This window comes from Cyprinus carpio, unplaced genomic scaffold, assembly GCF_018340385.1.
Source record: "Cyprinus carpio isolate SPL01 unplaced genomic scaffold, ASM1834038v1 S000000566, whole genome shotgun sequence".
Lineage (NCBI taxonomy): Eukaryota > Metazoa > Chordata > Actinopteri > Cypriniformes > Cyprinidae > Cyprinus > Cyprinus carpio.
In genome coordinates this window covers 85,257-105,793 of record NW_024873302.1, presented here as the reverse complement: position 1 = coordinate 105,793, position 20,537 = coordinate 85,257, and the positions used below count along the sequence as shown (strand labels likewise).

General features: G+C 44.4%; 1 protein-coding gene and 13 non-coding genes across 14 annotated transcripts; 1 reads left to right on the top strand and 13 right to left on the bottom strand.

The window, feature by feature from the left end:
- Positions 1 to 5,348: 5,348 nt before the first annotated feature.
- trnag-gcc lies at positions 5,349 to 5,419 on the bottom strand. The gene has a single exon. It is a non-coding gene; the product is annotated as a tRNA-Gly (tRNA).
- Positions 5,420 to 5,595: 176 nt separating this feature from the next.
- trnag-ccc lies at positions 5,596 to 5,666 on the bottom strand. The gene has a single exon. It is a non-coding gene; the product is annotated as a tRNA-Gly (tRNA).
- Positions 5,667 to 5,754: 88 nt separating this feature from the next.
- On the bottom strand, positions 5,755 to 5,825 carry trnag-gcc. The gene has a single exon. It is a non-coding gene; the product is annotated as a tRNA-Gly (tRNA).
- Positions 5,826 to 6,215: 390 nt separating this feature from the next.
- On the bottom strand, positions 6,216 to 6,286 carry trnag-gcc. The gene has a single exon. It is a non-coding gene; the product is annotated as a tRNA-Gly (tRNA).
- Positions 6,287 to 7,046: 760 nt separating this feature from the next.
- On the bottom strand, positions 7,047 to 7,117 carry trnag-gcc. The gene has a single exon. It is a non-coding gene; the product is annotated as a tRNA-Gly (tRNA).
- Positions 7,118 to 7,293: 176 nt separating this feature from the next.
- On the bottom strand, positions 7,294 to 7,364 carry trnag-ccc. The gene has a single exon. It is a non-coding gene; the product is annotated as a tRNA-Gly (tRNA).
- An 88-nt stretch (positions 7,365 to 7,452) lies between these two features.
- Positions 7,453 to 7,523, bottom strand: trnag-gcc. Its single transcript has one exon. It is a non-coding gene; the product is annotated as a tRNA-Gly (tRNA).
- A 391-nt stretch (positions 7,524 to 7,914) lies between these two features.
- trnag-gcc lies at positions 7,915 to 7,985 on the bottom strand. The gene has a single exon. It is a non-coding gene; the product is annotated as a tRNA-Gly (tRNA).
- Positions 7,986 to 8,745: 760 nt separating this feature from the next.
- trnag-gcc lies at positions 8,746 to 8,816 on the bottom strand. Its single transcript has one exon. It is a non-coding gene; the product is annotated as a tRNA-Gly (tRNA).
- Positions 8,817 to 9,157: 341 nt separating this feature from the next.
- On the bottom strand, positions 9,158 to 9,229 carry trnag-gcc. The gene has a single exon. It is a non-coding gene; the product is annotated as a tRNA-Gly (tRNA).
- A 392-nt stretch (positions 9,230 to 9,621) lies between these two features.
- Positions 9,622 to 9,692, bottom strand: trnag-gcc. The gene has a single exon. It is a non-coding gene; the product is annotated as a tRNA-Gly (tRNA).
- Positions 9,693 to 10,452: 760 nt separating this feature from the next.
- trnag-gcc lies at positions 10,453 to 10,523 on the bottom strand. Its single transcript has one exon. It is a non-coding gene; the product is annotated as a tRNA-Gly (tRNA).
- Positions 10,524 to 10,699: 176 nt separating this feature from the next.
- On the bottom strand, positions 10,700 to 10,770 carry trnag-ccc. Its single transcript has one exon. It is a non-coding gene; the product is annotated as a tRNA-Gly (tRNA).
- Positions 10,771 to 14,215: 3,445 nt separating this feature from the next.
- On the top strand, positions 14,216 to 19,268 carry LOC122143005. Its single transcript, XM_042753937.1, has 7 exons — positions 14,216 to 15,004; positions 15,094 to 15,198; positions 15,365 to 15,433; positions 15,617 to 16,706; positions 17,314 to 18,491; positions 18,573 to 18,653; positions 18,775 to 19,268. Exons 1-7 carry the CDS (start codon positions 14,917 to 14,919, stop codon positions 19,266 to 19,268), a joined length of 3,105 nt encoding a protein of 1,034 aa, XP_042609871.1. The 5' UTR covers positions 14,216 to 14,916.
- The last annotated feature ends 1,269 nt before the right edge of the window (positions 19,269 to 20,537 follow it).

The window sequence follows — 20,537 nt, the reverse complement described above, 5'->3', positions numbered from 1 at the left end:
GACGTAAAAGAGAACACTGCTGCATGGCCGGGGAATCGGACCCGTGTTCCTTCCCCGCGTGGAGGCGAGAGAAATTCTACCACGGACCCACAAATGCGCTCCTTGTGCTTGAAGGATGCCGCAATTCTGACAAATTAATTTGGAAAAGACGGATCTTTCACGAGTGGTATTATCGGCCAATGGCTTAAAGTTGACCATACTGACAGATAAACAGAAAAGGTTCCATATTAACTTTGTTGAAGAGAAATGGACAAAGAGTTTACCCCCCCCCCCCAGTGTGGAGGTCAGATATCAAGTGAGAGTCGCCCTCTTCTGTGGCCGCCAAGCGTCCCTTAGAACTACGTGAAAGCTCGGGCCCCCCACGGCACCGGCCTTTGTCAGTTCTTGCTGGAATGTTCCCCGCTCTTCCACCAAGGCACTGTCCCATCTGTCCCCCTGTACGTCTGTCTTAGGGATTTTTTTGTTGCCCTTGCAGTTGATTCCACTTTCATGCAGGTCAGCAAAAAACTGGAATTTTTTTCTTTTTTTTTTGTCAGAGACCCAAACAGGTCAGTGTACCCCCATTAGTACTTGTAAGGCTGCGTTTCTTGCCGCGCCTGTTTATTTGTTCCTTCGGGCATTGGCACAAGCTGCGGGAGCAAAATGCTTGTAATTCATCGGGGCCAATTCGGAAATGCTGCCATTAATTTCCCCGTAAAATGGGCAACCCTGAAAGAGGGAAACTTTTTGGGTATTTTAGATATGTGGTTTTTAATCTCGAATATGCTCGACATGCCTCCCCCCCCGACAAGTTGGAAATGCGCTAAAGCTCCCCCCCCCGGAAAACACACCCTATGCCAGGGGGCGTCCTTCGCATTGGCCGGGAATCGACCCGTCCTCCCCCGTGCCCCCGAGAATCCTACCACGGAACCAAAAAAACGTCGATAAAACTGAATTTAACTGGGATTCGTTGCAAAGCACCCGCGGAAAAGCCCAACAGACTGATTTTTGGAAACCTATCGCTTAAAACTCCAAAAACTTTCCTCGAGCGCATGACGATTTCGTTTCAGTTGAAAGACCCCAATTGTAAAGATAACAAGAGACGCCGCTGTGCATTGCGCGGAATGCCGAACCAAATTTTTCCCGGCGGGGAATCAACATTCTAAAAATTCGAACAACAAAAAAAAAAAAAGCGCAGAGGTGCACATTTTGCAAACACACCCCCCCCCCGCCACTTATTAAGAACCCGGAAAAAGTTAACTAACAGCGCTGCATTGGCCGGAATCGGACCCGTCTCCCGCTGGCAGCAATTCTACCTCGGAACCACCAATGCCGAGTCAGCAGCTCAGCCTTTTTTTCACACATTCCGAGTACAGCCCTGTCATTCTAATTCTGGTGTAAAACTTGCTTACCGAAGAAAGTGAAGGCTCCACTCAGTTTGAAATCAAATTCTGTTACCAGGGGTTTTCGCATTGTACCGTTAACAACTGTTTGGAAAACTGAAAACGGTTCACGGGCATTTGACAGAAATTAAATGGTCTCATCATGTCTACGTAGGGTACCAAACCGCCAAAAAGTTTCCATAAGATCATGCGATTTCCTTTTTGGAACAGATGGCTGAAAAGGTCCGATGAAGCTCCCCTAAAAAAAATCTGAAGCTTCAGATCGTTGAAAGAGCAACACATTGTAACAGAAATGCTCCCTGCTTTGCGCCTTGAATCGACCCGGGTCTCCCTGGTGTCAGGGGGGAATTCTACCACTGGGTCCACCAATGCCTACTTGGTGCTTAAAGATCCCAAAAAAACAAACAAGGGGAAAAACTGTCTTTCAGGAGGTATTATCCCCAATGCTAAAGTTTTCCAACTGACAGATACAGACAAGGCCAGAGGTATTTGGATGAAGAAAATGACAACGATTCCCCTTGGACCAAGGAGTTGGAGAGGCCAATAATCAAAAGTGAGAGTCTACATCTTCTGTGGAGGGGGGGGGTTAAGAACTACGAGTGCAGCTCGGCGCCCGGACTGCACCGATTTGTCATTTACTTTTTGTAGATTTACCCCGCTCTTCGCGCAAGGGCACTGTCCATCGGTGACCCTGTAAGCCCTGTCTTAGGGTAAAAAAACCTTTGCCCTTGCAGTTTATTCCACTTTCCCCCAGGTCAGATTTTTTTTTTTTTTTTTTTCAAGCGATTTTTAGAGAGAACAAACAGTCTGTACTGTCATTTTTACTTAAACCTGCCCTTTCTTGCCTCCGCCTGGTTATTGCCATCTGGAAGTTTCACAGCTGGGGGAGCCGCTGGCTTGTAATTCATCCTGAATAAATTCTAATTTTTGGGCTTCATTATTACCTGTAAAAGCGCACCCTGAAAATGGGAACTTTGTGTGTAGTTTAGATATGTATATTTTATATATCGAATATGCTCTACTGGCCTCCAAGACCGCGCAAGGTTGGAAATGCACTGGAGCTCCCTCATGCCGAAAACCCACCCTAATGAAGGAGACCGTCCTTGCAGTGGGCCGGGAATCGACCCGGGCTCCTGCGTGCAGGCGAGATTTTCCCCACTTGAACCACCAATGCTCGTGAAAGTGAATATCCTGGGATTCAGTTTTTAAAGCCCCGCTAAAGCACGTACACTACTGGATTATATAGAACTATCGCGGCACAACTCAAGGATCCCTTCAGCTTATTAACGATCGGTTTCATTTGAAAAGAACCCCATGTAAAGTAGACACTAGACAACCAGCTGTGCATTGGCCCGTACTCGAAACCGGTTCCTCCCGCTTGGTACAGCGACTATTCTACACTGAACCACCAATGCGAACCCCGATCGCAGAGTGCCATGGTGGCAAACACAGCTGCCACTTATAAAGAACCAGAAGCCTGACGTAGAAAAAACAGCTGCTGCATTGGCCGGGAACTGACCCGGGTCTCCCGCTTGCAGCGAGATTCTACCACTGAACCACCAATGCGCTACTTGTGCTTGAGATGCGCAATTCTACACATTAATTGGAAAAGACGTTCTTTCACTGAGGGAGCGGCCAATGCTAAAAGTTTGACAACTGCTGACGAATAACTAACAATTCCTAGTATTGCTTAAAGAAATGGACAGAGATTCTCCGAACAAAGTGAGTGGGGGAGTGTCAATATCAATGAGAGAGTCGGTAGCTTCTGTGTCGCGCCATCTCCCTTAATAAACTACAGTGCACTCGGCCTCCCGGAACTGCAACCAGAATTTGTCCATTCCTTTCTGGGAGAGTTAACCCCGCGCTTCCACCAAGGCACTGTCCCTCTATGACCCCTTAGCCTCTTCTTAGGGATCTTACATTACTTGCCCTTGCAGTTTCTTCCACTTTCAATGCAGGGTCGCATTAACCCTGGACATAGATCTTCTGGCGTTTTTTCAGAGACAACACCAGGTCAGTGTACTGTCATTCGTTTACTTTAAAACCCTGACCTTTCTTTGCCTGCCGCCTGGTTTATTGCCTTCTGGAATTTGTTCACGAGCTGCGTGGCCGTAAGGTGCTTGTAATTCTTCGAACAAATTCTAAATGCTTCCATTAATTACCTCGTAAAATGCGGCATCCTGAAGGCACTTTTTTTGTTAGTTGTAGTGTAGTATTATGATAATATCGATAGCTCGACTAAGCGAATATGCCCAACTGCCAGACAGAAAGCAAGGTTGGAAATGCAGCTAAAGCTCCCTCAAGCAAGAAAAACACACCCTAAAGAAAATGAGGCCGTCCTTGACAATTGGCCGGGAATCGGACTCCGGGTCTCCCGCGTGGCAGCCGAATTCGAGACCAAGTGACCACTTAAACTACCAATGCCGCGATTAAAGGTGAATTTACTGGGATTCAGGTTTTGCGTGAGCCCCGCTGAAAAGGCACGTACAGACTTGAGTATGAGAGAACCTATCCCCGCGGCACACTCAAAAGGAACTCCTTCGAGCCCATACGACATCGGTTTCATTTGAAAGGAACCCCCATTGTAAAGTAACCAAGAGACACCGCTTGCATTGGCGCGGAATCTGAACCCGGGTCGCCCGCTTGGTAATCGACAGTTTCTTACCATTGAAGCCACCAATGCGTAAAACCCCAGCGCAGAGGTGCACATGCTTGCAGAACACAGCGGCCTCTTATAAAGAACCAGAAGCCTGACTATAAATGAACAGAGCTTGGCTTGCATTGGCCTGGGAATCGGACCCGGTCTACCCGTCATGCAGGCAAGAATTCGACCACTGATACCCCAATGCTCGGAGTCAGCAGCTCGAGCCTTGTTCGTCCAATTAAAGTAAACCCTGTCATTGCGTGCTGCGCTTCTAGAGTAACATTGCTTACCGGAAGAGATGGAAGGCTACGAACTCTTTTTGACAAAATCAAATGGTCTGGTTACCAGGGCAATTATCGACAATTGCCTACCGGTAAACAACGGAGGAATAAACTGCAGACGTTGTCGCGGCAGCATTTGAACGAACAGAACATGGTTCTCATCAGTGTCTGAACGTAGGTAGCCACACCGCCAAAATGAGTACAGATTGGATCAATCCGAAAATCCTTAGTGGACATGGCGGAAAAGGCAGATGACGCTCCCCTAACAAAGTAATGCTGCAGCTTCAAGGATCGTTTGAAAAGAGCAACACAATTTGACATAACAATATAAGGCTTCCCCATGCATTGGCCGTGACATCGGACCCGGGTCTCCACGCTGTTGCAGGCGAGAAATTCTACCACTGAACCCACCAACGCGCTACTTTGTGCGTGAAGATGCGCAATTCTAACAAATTAATTTTGAAAAGGACTTGTCTTTCACAAGGGTATTAGCTGGCCAATGCTAGAAGATTGAACACCTGACAGATAAACAGACACAAGTTCCATAAGTATTTTGATGAAGAGAAAATGGACAAAAGATGTCTCTGAACAAAGGGGGAGTGGGGGAGGTCACTATCAAAAAGTGAGAGTCGTTATCTTCTGTGGCCGCCAGCTCCCTTAAGAACTACAGTATGCAGGTCAGCATTAACCCTGGACATAGATCTTCTGGCGTTTTTCAGAGACAACAAACAGGTCAGTTTACTGTCATTAGTTACTTTAACCCTGACCTTTCTTGCCTGCCGCCTGTTTATTGCCTTCTGGAATTTTTCACAGCTGCGTGAGCCGTAATTGCTTGTAATTCATCGAACAAATTCTAAAGTGCTTCCATTAATTACCCGTAAAATGCGGCACCCTGAAAAGGGAACTTTTTGTGTAGTTTAGATATGTATATGTTATATATCGAATATGCTCGACTGCCTCAACAAGACGCGCAAGGTTGGAAATGCAGCTGGAGCTCCCTCAAGCAAGAAAAACACACCCTAATGAAAAGGAGGCCGTCCTTGCATTGGCCGGGAATCGGACCCGGGTCTCCCGCGTGGCAGGCGAGAATTCTACCACTGAACCACCAATGCTCGATTAAAGGTGAATTTACTGGGATTCAGGTTTGCGAAGCCCCGCTGAAAAGCACGTACAGACTGGATTATGAGAGAACCTATCGCGGCACACTCAAAAGGAGCTCCTTCGAGCCAATTACGATTCGGTTTCATTTGAAAGAACCCCAATTGTAAAGTAACAAGAGACACCGCTGTGCATTGGCCGGGAATCGAACCCGGGTCTCCCGCTTGGGAATCGACAGTTCTACCACTGAACCACCAATGCGTAAACCCCAGCGCAGAGGTGCACATGGTTGCAAACACAGCTGCCACTTATAAAGAACCAGAAGCCTGACGTAAAATAGAACAGCTGCTGCATTGGCCGGGAATCGGACCCGGGTCTCCCGCATGGCAGGCAAGAATTCTACCACTGAACCACCAATGCTCGGAGTCAGCAGCTCAGCCTTGTTCTCACAATTACAGTAAACCCTGTCATTGCTTGCTGGTGTAAAATTGCTTACCGGAAGAGATGGAAGGCTACGAACTCAATTTGAAATCAAATGTCTGTTACCAGGGCAATATCGACAATTGCTACCGTTAAACAACTGAGAGATAAACTGAAGACGTTTCGCGGGCATTTGACGAACAGAAATGGTCTCATCAGTGTCTGAACGTAGGTAGCCACACCGCCAAAATGAGTACAGAATGGATCATGCGAAAATCCTTAGTGGCACATGGCTGAAAAGGCAGATGAAGCTCCCCTAAGCAAATTATGCTGCAGCTTCAAGGATCGTTTGAAAGAGCAACACATTTGACATAACAGATAAAGGCTTCCTGCATTGGCCGGGAATCTGACCCGGGTCTCCCGCGTGGCAGGCGAGAATTCTACCACTGAACCACCAATGCGCTACTTGTGCTTGAAGATGCGCAATTCTACAAATTAATTTGGAAAAGACGTGTCTTTCACGAGGGTATTATCGGCCAATGCTAAAGTTGAACAACTGACAGATAAACAGAACAAGTTCCATAGGTATTTGATGAAGAGAAATGGACAAAAGATTCTCTGAACAAAGGGGAGTGGGGGAGGTCAATATCAAAAGTGAGAGTCGTTATCTTCTGTGGCCGCCAGCTCCCTTAAGAACTACAGTGCAGCTCGGCCTCCCGGACTGCACCAGATTTTTCAGTTCTTGCTGGGAGATATTACCCCGCTCTTCCACCAAGGCACTGTCCATCTGTGACCCTGTAGCGCTGTCTTAGGGATCTTACATTACTGCCCTTGCAGTTTATTCCACTTTCATGCAGGTCAGCATTAACCCTGGACATAGATCTTCTGGCGTTTTTCAGAGACAACAAACAGGTCAGTTTACTGTCATTAGTTACTTTAACCCTGACCTTTCTTGCCTGCCGCCTGTTTATTGCCTTCTGGAATTTTTCACAGCTGCGTGAGCCGTAATTGCTTGTAATTCATCGAACAAATTCTAAAGTGCTTCCATTAATTACCCGTAAAATGCGGCACCCTGAAAAGGGAACTTTTTGTGTAGTTTAGATATGTATATGTTATATATCGAATATGCTCGACTGCCTCAACAAGACGCGCAAGGTTGGAAATGCAGCTGGAGCTCCCTCAAGCAAGAAAAACACACCCTAATGAAAAGGAGGCCGTCCTTGCATTGGCCGGGAATCGGACCCGGGTCTCCCGCGTGGCAGGCGAGAATTCTACCACTGAACCACCAATGCTCGATTAAAGGTGAATTCACTGGGATTCAGGTTTGCGAAGCCCCGCTGAAAAGCACGTACAGACTGGATTATGAGAGAACCTATCGCGGCACACTCAAAAGGAGCTCCTTCGAGCCAATTACGATTCGGTTTCATTTGAAAGAACCCCAATTGTAAAGTAACAAGAGACACCGCTGTGCATTGGCCGGGAATCGAACCCGGGTCTCCCGCTTGGGAAGCGACAATTCTACCACTGAACCACCAATGAGTAAACCCCAGCGCAGAGGTGCGCATGGTTGCAAACACAGCTGCCACTTATAAAGAACCAGAAGCCTGACGTAAAAGAGAACAGCTGCTGCATTGGCCGGGAATCGGACCCGGGTATCCCGCGCGGCAGGCGAGAATTCTACCACTGAACCACCAATGCTCGGAGTCAACAGCTCAGCCTTGTTCTCACAATTACAGTAAACCCTGTCATTGCTTGCTGGTGTAAAATTGCTTACCGGAAGAGATGGAAGGCTACGAACTCAATTTGAAATCAAACGTCTGTTACCAGGGCAATATCGACAATTGCTACCGTTAAAACAACTGAGAGATAAACCGAAGACGTTTCGCGGGCATTTGACGAACAGAAATGGTCTCATCAGTGTCTGAACGTAGGTAGCCACACCGCCAAAATGAGTACAGAATGGATCATGCGAAAATCCTTAGTGGCACATGGCTGAAAAGGCAGACGAAGCTCCCCTAAGCAAATTATGCTGCAGCTTCCAGGATCGTTTGAAAGAGCAACACATTTGACATAACAGATAAAGGCTTCCTGCATTGGCCGGGAGTCGGACCCAGGTCTCCCGCGTGGCAGGCGAGAATTCTACCACTGAACCACCAATGCGCTACTTGTGCTTGAAGATGCGCAATTCTACAAATTAATTTGGAAAAGACGTGTCTTTCACGAGGGTATTATCGGCCAATGCTAAAGTTGAACAACTGACAGATAAACAGAACAAGTTCCATAGGTATTTGATGAAGAGAAATGGACAAAAGATTCTCTGAACAAAGGGGAGTGGGGGAGGTCAATATCAAAAGTGAGAGTCGTTATCTTCTGTGGCCGCCAGCTCCCTTAAGAACTACAGTGCAGCTCGGCCTCCCGGACTGCACCAGATTTTTCAGTTCTTGCTGGGAGATATTACCCCGCTCTTCCACCAAGGCACTGTCCATCTGTGACCCTGCAGCGCTGTCTTAGGGATCTTACATTACTGCCCTTGCAGTTTATTCCACTTTCATGCAGGTCAGCATTAACCCTGGACATAGATCTTCTGGCGTTTTTCAGAGACAACAAACAGGTCAGTTTACTGTCATTAGTTACTTTAACCCTGACCTTTCTTGCCTGCCGCCTGTTTATTGCCTTCTGGAATTTTTCACAGCTGCGTGAGCCGTAATTGCTCGTAATTCATCGAACAAATTCTAAAGTGCTTCCATTAATTACCCGTAAAATGCGGCACCCTGAAAAGGGAACTTTTTGTGTAGTTTAGATATGTATATGTTATATATCGAATATGCTCGACTGCCTCAACAAGACGCGCAAGGTTGGAAATGCAGCTGGAGCTCCCTCAAGCAAGAAAAACACACCCTAATGAAAAGGAGGCCGTCCTTGCATTGGCCGGGAATCGGACCCGGGTCTCCCGCGTGGCAGGCGAGAATTCTACCACTGAACCACCAATGCTCGATTAAAGGTGAATTCACTGGGATTCAGGTTTGCGAAGCCCCGCTGAAAAGCACGTACAGACTGGATTATGAGAGAACCTATCGCGGCACACTCAAAAGGAGCTCCTTCGAGCCAATTACGATTCGGTTTCATTTGAAAGAACCCCAATTGTAAAGTAACAGTAACAAGAGACACCGCTGTGCATTGGCCGGGAATCAAACCCGGGTCTCCCGCTTGGGAAGCGACAATTCTACCACTGATCCACCAATGCGTAAACCCCAGCGCAGAGGTGCGCATGGTTGCAAACACAGCTGCCACTTATAAAGAACCAGAAGCCTGACGTAAAAGAGAACAGCTGCTGCATTGGCCGGGACTCGGCCCCGGGTCTCCCGCGTGGCAGGCGAGAATTTCTACCACTGAACCACCAATGCTCGGAGTCAACAGCTCAGCCTTGTTCTCACAATTACAGTAAACCCTGTCATTGCTTGCTGGTGTAAAATTGCTTACCGGAAGAGATGGAAGGCTACGAACTCATTTTGAAATCAAATGTCTGTTACCAGGGCAATATCGACAATTGCTACCGTTAAACAACTGAGAGATAAACTGAAGACGTTTCGCGGGCATTTGACGAACAGAAATGGTCTCATCAGTGTCTGAACGTAGGTAGCCACACACCGCCAAAATGAGTACAGAATGGATCATGCGAAAATCCTTAGTGGCACATGGCTGAAAAGGCAGATGAAGCTCCCCTAAGCAAATTATGCTGCAGCTTCAAGGATCGTTTGAAAGAGCAACACATTTGACATAACAGATAAAGGCTTCCTGCATTGGCCGGGAATCGGACCCGGGTCTCCCGCGTGGCAGGCGAGAATTCTACCACTGAACCACCAACGCGCTACTTGACAAAAAAGATGCGCAATTCTACAAATTAATTTGGAAAAGACGTGTCTTTCACGAGGGTATTATCGACCAATGCTAAAGTTGAACAACGGACAGATAAACAGAACAAGTTCCATAGGTATTTGATGAAGAGAAATGGACAAAAGATTCTCTGAACAAAGGGGAGTGGGGGAGGTCAATATCAAAAGTGAGAGTCGTTATCTTCTGTGGCCGCCAGCTCCCTTAAGAACTACAGTGCAGCTCGGCCTCCCGGACTGCACCAGATTTTTCAGTTCTTGCTGGGAGATATTACCCCGCTCTTCCACCAAGGCACTGTCCATCTGTGACCCTGTAGCGCTGTCTTAGGGATCTTACATTACTGCCCTTGCAGTTTATTCCACTTTCATGCAGTTCAGCGTTAACCCTGGACATAGATCTTCTGGCGTTTTATCAGAGACAACAAACAGGTCAGTTTACTGTCATTAGTTACTTTAACCCTGACCTTTCTTGCTGCCGCCTGTTTATTGCCTTCTGGAATTTTTCACAGCTGCGTGAGCCGTAATTGCTTGTAATTCATCGAACAAATTCTAAAGTGCTTCCATTAATTACCCGTAAAATGCGGCACCCTGAAAAGGGAACTTTTTGTGTAGTTTAGATATGTATATGTTATATATCGAATATGCTCGACTGCCTCAACAAGACGCGCAAGGTTGGAAATGCAGCTGGAGCTCCCTCAAGCAAGAAAAACACACCCTAATGAAAAGGAGGCCGTCCTTGCATTGGCCGGGAATCGGACCCGGGTCTCCCGCGTGGCAGGCGAGAATTCTACCACTGAACCACCAATGCTCGATTAAAGGTGAATTCACTGGGATTCAGGTTTGCGAAGCCCCGCTGAAAAGCACGTACAGACTGGATTATGAGAGAACCTATCGCGGCACACTCAAAAGGAGCTCCTTCGAGCCAATTACGATTCGGTTTCATTTGAAAGAACCCCAATTGTAAAGTAACAGGAGACACCGCTGTGCATTGGCCGGGAATCGAACCCGGGTCTCCCGCTTGGGAAGCGACAATTCTACCACTGAACCACCAATGCGTAAACCCCAGCGCAGAGGTGCGCATGGTTGCAAACACAGCTGCCACTTATAAAGAACCAGAAGCCTGACGTAAAAGAGAACAGCTGCTGCATTGGCCGGGAATCGGACCCGGGTCTCCCGCGCGGCTGCCTTGAATTGTTTAGCTAAACGGCCCTAAACCGTTTCCCATTCATTCTCAATGGTAGTGCTAAACCACTACGGATGCAATATACTTTCGGCCGCTAACGCGCTCGTGTCGCTCTTCCGTGTTTGTGCACCACCGCAAAGTTTGAAATCGCCATTTTCATCTCGACTCGGAGAGTGAAATACACTTTAAAGATCTGCCTCGTTCGTTTTAATCAGCACATCTATCAAAGGTAAGTTTCTTCATGTATGTATAATACTTTATAGCTTGTGATTAATACTTTATAACTAATGCTAGACCCCATTAGTTGTTGAGCGAAAACGCCAGCGTCGCTTACCCTGTCTGATTTTATTTACTATCATATCATCAAAGGATGATTTGCACGCGAAGTTATGAATGAACATGATCATTTTATATATTCATGTGTGTAGTTTTTGTGTCACTATGTTAAAAACCTTTGTCAATCAGTTTCTTACAATGTTATGTTGATACGTTACTCAGCATCACTCATCGAGCTTGTGGTAAATACGAGCTAAATAATGAATGAACGTGATTTTTTTTCTTAGTTTTTTTTACATTCATGTGAATGGTTTTCATGTACAGCAATGTATAGCATACATTTCACTAGTAATGTGTTGATAATTCGCTAGCAACGCTCATTTGGTAAGAGACTACAGATACTGTCTTACAAATTAAACATTGTACTGACCAAAATAGCTTGACTACCAAGCTGTTTGTACCATCTCAGACTGAACCATGATTATATTTTGAATGTTAACTTTTATCAGGTCTATGGTATTACCATAGCTGTCCATCAGAGAGTCAATTGAAGTCTGTCTTTAACACTGTTGGGCTAGTTACTCAAAGAATGTAATATATTACTCATTACTAGTTACTCCTTTCAAAAGTAATATTGTTACTTCACCAAAAACTTACCAAAAACAACAATTAATCACACTACTAGTTACATTACTTTTTCTTCATGCTCCCCAGAAGTTGTAACAGTGTATCTTCCCCATAAAATTCTTCTAGAATGTTGCTAACAACATATTTCAGCCTCATCATTTGACCAAAATCCATATTGAATCACAGTCAGAAGTTATTACAAACACTCAATTGTGATTGATAGTGACATTCAAATAGAAGTGTTGTATTAATCTCATTAATTGTCATGTGTAGCTTGAAGCTAATTGTAATTTCTCTCTTACCCATATATGATATTTTATTATGTATTTTATCAAATCACATAAGTTTGTAAGAAACTGTTTAATTTTCCAAAAAGATTTTTAATCATAGGAATATAATGTTCCACATGCTGGTCAGAGGGATGTGGGTGGAATGTAATGCCAGACTAAAGTAAAGCCACAACTTACACAACAGTGTTCAGATCATCTGTTTTCCTGACACAATCATTATAATGCAATATTTCTGTCTGACATCACATGCATGTGTGAGTCATGAAAATTATGAAACTAAATCTAGGAATTATTTGATTGTTGGATTTTAAATCAGCGCCGTTGAGGCATCAAAAGTAACTAAGCAACTAAGCTGTTTTATGGATGGTAACTGTAATGTTATTACTAAAATATTATTAGTAAGTAGTAACACTACTAGTTACTGAAAAAAGTAATATTATTACAGTAACTTAGTTATTGCCCAACACTGGTCTTCAATGATCTATAGAACACTGTTCCTGCCCTGCGTCTATGTGTTTACCTGCCTCAAAACCTATTATTTTGCTACATACAGTAAAAATGCGTGTGCACTCACACACACTCAGACAAAAGTTGATATTGCTCTCACACACATACACAAAAATGCGTGTGAAAACTTAGTTATTGCCCAACACTGGTCTTCAATGATCTATAGAACACTGTTCCTGCCCTGCTCACTCTTCACCTCCATTCTTGCTCTCACACACATACACAAAAATGCGTGTGCACTCACACACACTCAGACAAACTTTGATCTTCCTATGCCCACAGAGTAGATAAGGATGAAAGAGGTGTGGAAAAGTATTGTCTTCTTGACCTTTTGAAGTATGTGACTGAAGTTCAGAGAAAAACAGCAGCAAGATTTGTTCAGCCAATTAAATGTAATGAAACAAATAGTGATATTTTTAGATATTGACAAGTATAAGTATCTTCTTAAATGAAACCTAAAATTCTACTTTTTTCTTTCATGGTAGATCAAGATGCAGAAGAAAGTGCTGTTCTTCCCAGGGAGAATCTGTGTTGTGTTCCGCAAGGGACCACTCGGATTTCTCCTCCAGGAGCCATCTAAAGAAGCCAGACGTATTAAGGATGATCCCACTCTGCAGGACAAGTCTGCGCCCATAAGACAGGACCTTGTGCAGCAGAATGCTCTGTCTGTGGTCGTTCAGAGAGGAGGGGATGCCTCTGACAGGACGGAGGTCCTGGGAGACTACATCCTGCAATTTGGAAAGTATAAAGGGAAGTCCTTTAGATGGCTTTTAGAGAATGATGTAGGGTACACTATGTATCTCATCAAGAATCTTCAGAAGGAGGAGGCGTCAGGCATCCCTGTGGCCGAGGGGCATGGCAAGGACAGTCTACTGTCATTTGTTAATTATGCCCTTAGTTTTGAAGAGATCCAGTCTCTTCTCACCTATGAGGCCAGTGGAGTGGGTGTTGGGGCAGCCTCATCGGAAGATGACCAGCTGGTTGGCTTTGGTTCCCGGGCCAAGAGCACCTGGAAGGAGATATGGGATAGCAGAGCTGATGGCTACGCAGACTTCATCATGAAGAAGAGCTGCGTCCCAGGGACACGCATGTACAAGCTGCAGCAATACCTGCGGAAGAGGCAGCAATCTGCCACTGCTTCCATACCTGCTGAACATACCTCAAGGGCCCCAGCAAAACCCCTGGGTAGGTTATTCTATTAATATTTGTATTCACTTTTTTTTAACATTAAAATTACCATTTATGTATGACCAGTAATAGTCTTTCATGCTTTTAATTCATGCTTTTAATTCATCCTTAATTGGGCAAATAAATGATTGTCTGTGTGACAGTGATGGATGATGATGAAGAGCTGGAGAGAGCGATGTTGAGCATCTCACCCTCTAAGCTTCAAGTGCAGAGCTGTAAGTAGACTGTTATTACACAAACCAAATGTCAGAATTGATGATGGCCTATGGTCTATTTTGTAACTGCTGTCTCCCAATTCATATCTCTGTGTTTGTGTGTAACCAGTTGCTGTGCCAGCAGCAGTAGCAGCAGCAGCTGCCATACCCAGAGTGTCACCAGGAGCAAAGACAGGTTTTTAAATAGGAGGTTTCAGGACTGGAGTAAGATGAATTGCCCTCCAAAACTGAACCTTGACTTAAACTGTTATATTGTTTGCGTTCTGGCCATGTTCCTCCAACAATATGGTTGTATGCTGGCATTATACTAACTGTCCTAAGGACTATGAATTCCTGCCATGATGAATTACAACCACAATGAGGGTAAGTGTGCATTTTTGTTCTGCATTCATGTTGTTTAAAGGTACTAACACTTGAATGCATGCTTTTTCACTGAGTCATATTGCTCCTCCTGCTTAGACTAGTGAGTAGTTTTTAGGATAGTACGTTTGGTTGGCATGTCCGCAGGAAATAATTCAATTAAATTTTAATTAATTCATTAACAGTTAAGATGGTCTCAAGGCACTTTACAGAACCACTCCCTCTTAACATTAGATGAATTCATATACATAACAGGATAAAATATATTGACATGCAAGCAGCATATGTGCTTGATGCATACATGATTCCAAAGAACACGGCTTACAGTGTGCTCATGGTTACTATTAGAGGGATAGGTAGAGAAAAATAATATGGCAATGTCAATAATGGCATACATTTATATTATAAGTATATAGGTTTGTTACACAGTATGTAATTGTACCATAAACATTTGTAAAATTATGATAAGCAGGAGAAAGAAACATATGGCTGTTTGAGTTCCTACTAACACCAACACTATACTACTAACATATATTGTGAATTTTGAAATGACTGATGATTTTGTCTGTTATAGTTCCATCTGCGGCACTGTCCAAACCAACTCCTGATACAACTGCTGAATTGCAGGCATCACCAGTTGATGGTAAAATCAATAATCAAGGTCATGTAATCAAATGTTGAGTTAATTGCGGTTACATAAAAATAATAATTGGTCTATTTGCGTTCTTGTAGCTCCAGCCTCTCCAAGCCTAAAGAGGAAGACACCTGTGCCCCTTCCAGCAGAACTGACGTTCCTAGTGAAGGAGACAACAGCAGAAAAGCTTAAGGCAATGCCAGGTATGTTTCCATTTTAGTGTAGGGCTGATGCTCAGTTACACATCTGCTCAGTGCATTGCAGATTTAGCTCAGTAACATTTTCACAAACACATCCTAAATTTGCCATCATATCATGATGTCAGTAGCCTGTACAAATGCAAAAATCAATGACTGCACTTTGTTTCAGAACTCTGCACAAGTGCTGCTGTCACCTCTGCACGCAAAGTGCTTGCCTTTGAGGAGAGTAGTGAAAATGGTAAGAATAAACAGCATGTAGACAGCCCCTCTATTTTGTGAACTCCTGACACTAAGATGTTGTCTTAACTCTGCTTTAATCATTTCATTTATTTACATTACTTCCATATTAACTATGCAATCTATCATAATAATCAGGGCATTACATTCTTTTTGCCTATCCATTTTTCTTTTTAAATCCTAGTTCCCTCAGCTCAGCCACCTGTTCCTGTTCTCCTGCCTGTGCATGACCATGACATGAGCAGCTGGAGCTGTTCTCAACACCAGAAGCTGTGGATGAGGATGGAGCTTCAGGATCTCGGGCTGTGGCCTGGGTCTCGTTCAGTGCGTAACCCAGGGAACACAATTTCACTGTGGCGTCTTCCTCCACAACCTGAGCTTGTCGATATGGCGTCCGAACTCCCATCCCCTAACTTCTTCCAGCTACACCCATTTTTCATCTGGAAACCGGAGAGTCACATCATGGTCAGGTTGAGAAACACTTACATCCTGCCTTGTCTGCATGGATGTCCTCATCCACAGGTGGTCTCTGCAGGAGTGGGCAGGCCTAGGGTGATTGTTGGCACCAGTGGTCAGTATTACATCTTGTCCTCACGACTCTGCTGCAAGGCCTGTCAGAAGAACTGGTTTGCTGACAATCCACGATGGCTTGAGAAGCTGCCCAAGCGGTTTACCAACATTCTGCCTGCATTCCTGACCTACAAGAAGGCCATCTGCAAATCTGTGATGGATGAGCTGAGGCGCACTGGCAAGTCACCAACCGATATGGCAAACCAGGTGAATGAGCTCATGCACCTCAAGTATGAGCGAGCTCACCTGGCATACCTGCATGCCATAGAAAGCGTCAGGGATGCTGAGGCTGGCATATATGGACAGAGGACCATTGGGCAGTTCCTGAGGAAGGAAAACACTCCACGTGCTTTCGGGTCATATGATGATCAAGATGGCTGGTATGGAGGTTCTGTGTCCAGCTTCTACCTGACTGACTGCCTACTAGATGAGTACAAACGTCAAGAGCCAGCCATGTCCAAACTCCTTCAGGGCACTTTTGGGCGGGTCTTCAGGTCTGACCACACCAGGAAAGTTGCAAGAAAAGTAACGCTGGCATCTGGGGTCATGTCCAGTTATGCAATCATGAATGAGAACTGGCTGATTGTTTCCTGGGTGATGGTTCAGTCTGAGACCGAGAGGTCCTTGGAGCCAATGTACCAGGGACTGGCCAAGAGGTACGGCGATGCTGGAGTGGAAAAGGCAGGCTTCCACTGGATGGACAGGTGAGAACAGCTATCTTCTTTCATCACTGCCATGCAAACCACCAATGTCATGTCTAATAAAAAATTCTGTTAAAAAAAACAAAAAAAAAATTAATGATCACAAGAGAGAAAATGTAAATAATTATTATAAAGAAAACATGTAACATCAAAATGTAATTAAACATAATGCAATATATTTTGATGTGACATTATCTTTATATTAATTATTTAAATTTGCTCTCTTGTGATCGGTCCATATTACATAATCAGGTGACTGTCACATGAATAATTGATTGCTGTATAAATGGACTCTTGAGTGTTTTTGTTGTTCACACCCTGATGAAGGCTCACTGGCCATAACATGTTTGTGTGTAGTTATTTGTTTTTTTAATAAATACTAAAGCCATGATTGAATAAGAGCTTTTTATATCATTTTTCTTAAATTCTTGAGTGCCTTGGATTAATGTTTTTGTATTATGAATTATCCCACACCCAAAGAGCAACAAGATATGGAATTTAGATATGGACTTTACACCCTGTCCAGCTTTTTTGCATTCTTTGCTTTATAAAAAATCAGTTTCTTTAAAAAAAAAATACATTGTTCTTCATCTTTGTGCCTTGCATTTAGGGATTGCTGTGCTCCATTTAAGATCCCAGACTGCATCCCTGGTGAACATCTAAACTGGGATGCCTGGAAGACTACCCCTTCCATTGTTGCTGGGGCCACCTCTGGACCGCTGGAGAACACCTGTGCCTCACGGTCACATTTCAGTAATAACATTGTGGTGAAGCTGGACTTGTTCCACTGCCTGAGGCGTTTTTCACGGGAGTGCACCTCTGAGCATCACCCTCTTTTTAGCACTTTCTGCCAGCTCCTCTCCGCAGCCTTCTCTGTGGTGGATCAGGAGGACCTAGGGAGGCTCCAGGATGCCTATCGGTTCTGTGGTATCCATCCAGCCAATCCCACCAAACAGCACATACGGGAGCACTGCAGGACCAAAGTACCACAACCCACAGAGCTGCTAGACAGAGTGGAGAAAGTCCTAAAGCATTTTCACCTGGCCATGGACCCCAACAATGTCCCACTCTTCAAGTCATCCATGCTGAAGACGTGGCGCATACAGAGAGTGCACATTCTCCGTGGTTGCCTCAGTGACCCTGAACTCTCAGAGGGCATAATGTACCGGTATGGTGGAACTCTTCAGCTAAATCACATACCTGGTGAAGGTGCCAAAGTCCCCATCTGGATTCCTGTCAGAGGTACGTCACAGCAGGAAGGGTACCACTTTCACCAGGCCCAGTGGATCACAGGGACTCATGTCTCCACTGAATTGTTCCAGGCCCAGGGCATGACAGGGGTGGCACGGTGGAACCACCAACGGCTGCTGGACCTTAAGCAGCCAGGTGTCATCCTTCCTGCTGTGTTTGATCCAGCTCTAATGGTTGAGTTAAATTCTACCTCTAAGAGAGTGACTGGGGAGGAGAAGTATCCTACACTTCATCTCTCTGACAGAGACACCGGAGAGAGGTTTGGCCTAGAGTACACAGAGCCAGGCTGCCGTCCAGTCCCTCTGGATTGGGACAAACACCGAACCCAAAAGAGAGGTGAACCAGCTGCTCATGTGCCTCTGCCTCCTGTGCAGACACCCACTCCTGCCCAAGCCCAAGCCCAACCCCAAGCCCAACCCCAACCTCCAGACACAGCACCTTCCTCCAGCCGGACACAGCTCTCCGACACAGCATCCCCTGGACCAGCATCATCCATTGGCCATTTGCACTCTGCTGGTGAACCTCCTGCAGTGATAGGTAAGTTAACAATCTTTTTAGACATAAATTTTAATGTAATAACATGATCAACTAAGGAATTATTATTGCTTTGTGTTCCAGAAATATCACATGCTAAACCTGCTGCAATCCATACGGTACAGATGTTGTCACAACGAAGCATGGGACTTCCAGTTAAAAGGGGTAAGTTAATACCACTTTCTAAGACCAACATTTTAAATATCAGTGTAAATGACTTTTTGTACTCATCAACATCATCTCAGTAAATGAGCAAAATAACAAGTAACTTTTTTCTTTGTTCTAGAAACCTCAAATATTCCACCCCTGCCTTTGCAATCCTCACCAAGGAGTGCCCGCACTGGACCAATCAAGACTGGTGGACGAGTGTTCGTCTTGGACCACAAACGCTGGACATCACCAATGAAGGAGGCTATCGACAGCCTCCTAGACAATTATCATGGACAGAAAGACATGTTGAAGCTCGTGGATCAAGACTATGCAGCTATGGTCCATCGGTCTGCCACAGATCCAAACAGTCTGCTTCACCCCACAACCAAATACCATATAGCACAGTACATGAAACACCTGGCTAAACAGGTGAACACAAGTTCATCACTGAACACCAGTCCAGAAAAACTTTTGGAGACACAAAAACTGTGGCAAAGTTTAACAGAGGAAAGTGAGACTGTCCATGTTTCAGTTGTAGAACTGCCACCAGCCATTGTGAATCCAGCAGATCTGGTCTCACAGCCAGCATCTGAAAAGCCAGTTTCACACAAGATAATACACAAAAAATAACACAACACATATCTACACAACAACAAGAGGAGCAGCAGCAGCAACAAAAACCCAGACAGACAAAAAAATGTCTCGCGTGTGGGCAGCCAAAATCCCGCTACCAAAGTGATGGATCATCAGTTCATCACTTTTATCAGCAAGGGCCTGTTAGGTATCACTATTGCTCCACAAAGGTTTTTAAAGCCTATTCTGCAGAGGGACTGACAAATCCTAGAATGGCCTTTGAAGAGTTTGCACAGACTGACTTCTTTCAGCGTGAACTGCAATTAACAAAGCGCAGAGTGGAAGACAAAGCTGCAAAGAAGAGGAAACTCCCGGACCCTCAACCTCAGGGAAGAATGTGCCGTTTCTGTCGCACAGAGCTAAAGCAGGGCCCAAACAGCAAACACATTCACACAGGGTTTCCAGGAGTGGCAGGAAAATACATTTACTGCCCAGCTAAAGTCCTCGCCTTATATAAAGACAGAGGCATGACACAAGAAATGACCTGGAAGGAATTTCAAGCTTCATCATTCTATGGCATGGAAAAGGAGAGGTGGGCAGCAGAGAGAAAGAAATAGAAATTCTGAACTTTTATGCATACTCTTGATACACTTCATATATTAGTAATCTGTTGGTTTCATGTTGCTCCATCCATTCCTTTCAATTAGATACACATTTTAATCAGTCATTGTTTTTATGTTCTTCATATCCTGTCCTTAACATAACATCAATCCTAGCACATGAGCTCTAAATGGAGCATATTCTGGTAGATTACAATCTAATTGATTTTGATGTTATTCCCTTGTGTCCATGTATCTAATTGATCTTGTTCTTTTTTTGTTCTTGCGAAGGATTTGTATATCAGAACTGATAGTCATTACTCGTTATAAAATTATTTTTATACTATACTTATTTTAGTCCCTATTCTTCAACTTCTGCCCATCCCATTGCTTTGCAGCAGCTATAATTTCCTTATACTTGTTTGTTTGTTTGTTTGTTTGTTTATATATATATATATATAAATAAACACATATATATATATATATATATATATATATATATATACTTGTTTTAGCCTCTCTGAAGGCAGCACATGTTTGAGTTGATTTAATAAAACACTGATTTTAAGTAAAGAACTTGTTTCACTTGATTTCATCTTCAAACAATTGTTAGCTTATTTTCAATATGAAAAATAGGTCTTTTTATTCATTTTTGAATGCAACTTTAAATGCAAGTATCAGTCTTGATTTATACATGATTTATACAGTGTAACATATTACAGTAGTC